The sequence below is a fragment of the Notothenia coriiceps genome, unplaced genomic scaffold (genome assembly GCF_000735185.1).
Source record: "Notothenia coriiceps isolate Sejong01 unplaced genomic scaffold, NC01 NC01_scaffold00037246, whole genome shotgun sequence".
NCBI classification, from domain to species: domain Eukaryota; kingdom Metazoa; phylum Chordata; class Actinopteri; order Perciformes; family Nototheniidae; genus Notothenia; species Notothenia coriiceps.
The window spans coordinates 7,139,930-7,143,971 of NW_011369947.1; the positions used below are offsets into that span (position 1 = coordinate 7,139,930).

Below are 4,042 nucleotides of genomic sequence, written 5' to 3' on the forward strand. Positions count from 1 at the left end.
GATTGGGAGTGTGTGCATTCGCGTGTGTGCGGGGGGGGAGGGAGTGGAGCGGAGCCCCGCCCTTCAGAAACAGAGCGGAGGGAGAATGTGAATACACAAGGCAGTGGACACTGAAACATGCACATTGGATAAATAACATAGGCGTTTAGTTTATTTAATAAAAGAGCACATGTTCAATGTGAAACGTGACCGTAGATAGATTACTTCAGTTGCAATTTGGTGCTATATATATATATATATATTTTTTTTTTTAAATAATAAAAAAAAAAAAGATTTAAATAAAAAACAAACAAACAAAAAAAAAAAACACCTTGAATTTCAGGCAGGGCGCGGGGCTCCGTTGGCAGGGCGCAGCGCCCCGCCAAGACAATGGTAGGGGAAACACTGCTATATTTAAATCTTTCTGTGATATAGTATGTCATTTAATACGACCCACTCCTCCAAATAATAGCTAATTGCGATCTTTTGGTATTTCAATTTTCATATTATGTTGGAGGGATTGTTTTTTTGTCGCCTCTTTATTCTCATAACAAATATATACAATTTATTTTGGTGCGATTTATTTATTTCTTCCAATAAGATCTATATCAAACCAATATGTTTTGTTAATTCTGGAGAATACGGTTTGTAGGCTGGGTTATCTCTGCTGCTCCATAATACTTCATTCAAACTAGTCAAACTACTATAATACTATTTTAACACACATTTAGCCTTTAACAAATATTGTGCTCCCTGCAATTTGAATACAAGTCCACAGTGCGTTTTCGATAAGATTTACAATAATTGTGCACCCAAGTCTAAACTGTGGTTTCATCAGCCTGCTCTCGTGTCCGTTGCAGTAAAACGTTGTGCTTTTATTCAGTCTTTTTTTACTTTTTCAATCGACCTGACTCTGTTGAATGTATTTCAGGTTCTGTCGTGGATCCACAGGGAGAACCAGGCGGTGATCGTCCGCTGCAGTCAGCCTCTGGTCGGGATGTCGGGGAAGAGAAACAAAGACGACGAGCGCTACCTGGACGTGATCAGAGAGGCCAACGACACCCCCAAACTCACCATCTTCGACGCGCGGCCCAGCGTTAACGCTGTGGCTAACAAGGTGAGGGGGGGGTGGGGGGAACTCTCAGGGGTCAAAGGGGTGGTCTGACAGAAAACACTTACCCCCATCAGGCTGTCAGAAACAGCGGCACTGAGGGGGATGGAAAGCAGCAGATGGAGAGGTCACTACTAAGAAAGCTTACTGTTATTATGGCATGGCGGTTTTCCTTTGAATAGAGTGAGAATAAGTGGAAAAAAATAAATAAATGATTATTTGCATTACAAATGAATCTATTAAAATATATTTTCAATTAATCAAATAGTATAAAAAATGAAATAGCATCCACTGTTTCAAGATGACAAATGATGTCACGTTTTGTGCGACCAGCAGTCAAAAATCCCAATGTATTCAGTATAAAACAAAATCAGAATTAAATTGTCATTCAACATTTTTTATATATTTTACCGTTATATATTTTTAATGTTGTAAGTCTGTGTTCTCATCCCAATTTTCTATGCACATAAAGAAAATGATTTATTTTGTATTTCACTAGTGGCTGGGGTAGGAAGTATTTTTCATCAAATGTATTGATTGAAAAAAATGCCAGTTCTTAATGTGCAATGGAAACAGACTTTTTTATGATCAAACATAAAACATGCATCCATAAAACAAACAGAAACGCGATATTTCCATCGTATGGTTCACATTTTCTTTCTCTCCGTTTGAGCTTTGACTCTTTTGACAAAACCTTGTTGCAAAACTGTTCTTCTGAAACAGTTGTTTAGCCGGCATCTGTGAGAATTCTGTTACCGACTATTTATCTCATGCGTTAATATCAGGATGTTTTCATAACAGTAGAAGGAACTATAACTAGCTTGACTCGTTTCAAGATATTCTATAATCAAGGAGTGCCACAATATCTGTTTTGTTAGTCATGGAGATAATGAAAGAATCAAACTACCTAGGTCACAAACAAAACATATTCAGTCTTTTGAAATCTGACCTGAGGATTAAGGCCTGGGAGTGGAATCTTCAGTATCAACATTTATAAAGATTACATTTCTGATTCATGTTTAACGTGTGTCAGGCTGCTCTGTTACCATGGGGTGTCGTACATGGTCATCTCCTGTAGTCTGTATCTGTTTGCAATAGTATATAAACGTCAAAATAATGAAAATATGATGTACTCCTAGAACAAAATCATTTTGTGCCGAACATATTGAACATTTTTTGTCAATTTCAGAGATTTATTCATCGTATTATTTTGGCATCAGTTAGTATTTTGGATCATGAGCTGCATTGCTTGAAACACAAACATTTTCGTCACAGTTAAACATACTCTCTTTTATGGGTATTTAGTATTTTCCCTAGAGAATCATAATCAAATCAGTACTTTATTTATTTCGAGGGAAATTGGGTTTTGTGATCGTTGCTCCATTTAAAAAAATTAATAAAAAAAACAAAATAAAAGGTTAAAAGTGAGAATATGCAATAAATAAAATAAAATATTTATATACACAGAATAAGTTAAAGTAAGAATGTGCTATTGAAAGATTAAATAAATAACTTTAAATAGATTAAAGATATTTACATAAACATAAGAAATTAAAGATGACTGCAATCAAAAGTAAAAAAAATTATCAAAAAATATATTTATATTATAAAAGAAGATTAAAGTAGGAATGTGTAATAACACATATTATATAAACAAATGGAATAAATAGATATATATAGTGAAAATGTACAATAAATTAGACATGATATAAATAAATGAGAGGATGATAGCTAATCATATTTAGATTCCCCTGAGCAACTGTCCACCATCATATAGGGGGAAACATCCATTGGACCAACACTTTTATTCGAAAAAAACCAATTTTAATACATTTGTGTAATGAATCCTAATGTTTTTCGGGGGCCCCATGTTGAACATTTCCTGAAACAGAAGGTTTCATTTATTGTTGTATCTTGATGTCCCTCCCCAGGCCACAGGAGGAGGCTACGAGGGCGACGAGTACCAAAACGCAGAGCTGGTCTTCCTGGACATCCAGAACATCCACGTCATGAGGGAGTCCCTGAAGAAGCTCAAAGACATTGTGTACCCCAACGTGGAGGACTCTCATTGGCTGTCCAGTCTAGAGTCCACACATTGGCTAGAACACGTTAAGGTCAGAAAAAGAGTCATCAGCCGCTTTCACACGAAGTACTTTGCCGTACTTAGCCCAGGCCCACCCAGTTTACTCATTGGCCCACCCTGAGAAAGCTTTGGTGTCATTTAAAAAAAAATTAATAATTATTTTATTACTATTATAAAAAAATGTATTCACCCATTGAGAATATCCAAGAATTCAAAGTGAAATTCAAGTGAACGAATATCGAGTTTAATTTATGTTTAGGCCTATGTGTTTTATCCTCTGAACCGAACTCATTGACGGTAAAAACTGATTGTGGGTTCCGGCGCGCGCCATAATAACGTGAGAGAGGCAGAGAGCTGCCTGCAAAATAAATGATGGCTCAAAGTTCACTAATGAACTCTCTTCTTGGAGTCTGGCTTTTTTTTTTTTTAAACCAAAGTTCATTAGTGAACTTTGAGCCATCATTTATTTTGCAGGCAGCTCTCTGCCTCTCTCACGTTATTATGGCGCGCGCCGGAACCCACAATCAGTTTTTACNCAAAATGTATTCACTTCAGGTTTACGAAAGTAACTGTAATCAGATTACTCGTTTTTCAAATGTAACGCCAGCTAAATACAGTAAACTTGATTTTTGTATTCTGATTACGTAACCCTGTTACATGTATTCCGTTACAACCCAACCCTGTGTATATCTCTCCGGACTGTCCACCAGCAGATGAAAAACACCCACCTCTCCGCCTCTTCCAATGGACGAGGGAACCGTGCGGCAGAGTTTCCGTTAACATTTATTTTCTTCTGACAGCCCAGCAGCAGGAGAGGTGGGGAGAGGGAGGCGGGGCTATTTTATCGTTATCAGAAAATTATTGTATAG

At 37.0% G+C, this 4,042-nt stretch overlaps 1 protein-coding gene across 1 annotated transcript in view; it reads left to right on the forward strand.

The window, feature by feature from the left end:
- Nucleotides 1-893: 893 nt before the first annotated feature.
- mtm1 (myotubularin 1) overlaps nt 894-4,042 on the forward strand; it is a 15,409-nt gene continuing 12,260 nt past the window's right edge. Inside the window, exons 1-2 of the mRNA XM_010794669.1 lie at nt 894-1,096; nt 3,022-3,204. Coding sequence (XP_010792971.1) covers nt 977-1,096; nt 3,022-3,204 — 303 coding nt within the window. The 5' untranslated portion in view covers nt 894-976. The remainder of the gene's footprint in view (nt 1,097-3,021; nt 3,205-4,042) is intronic.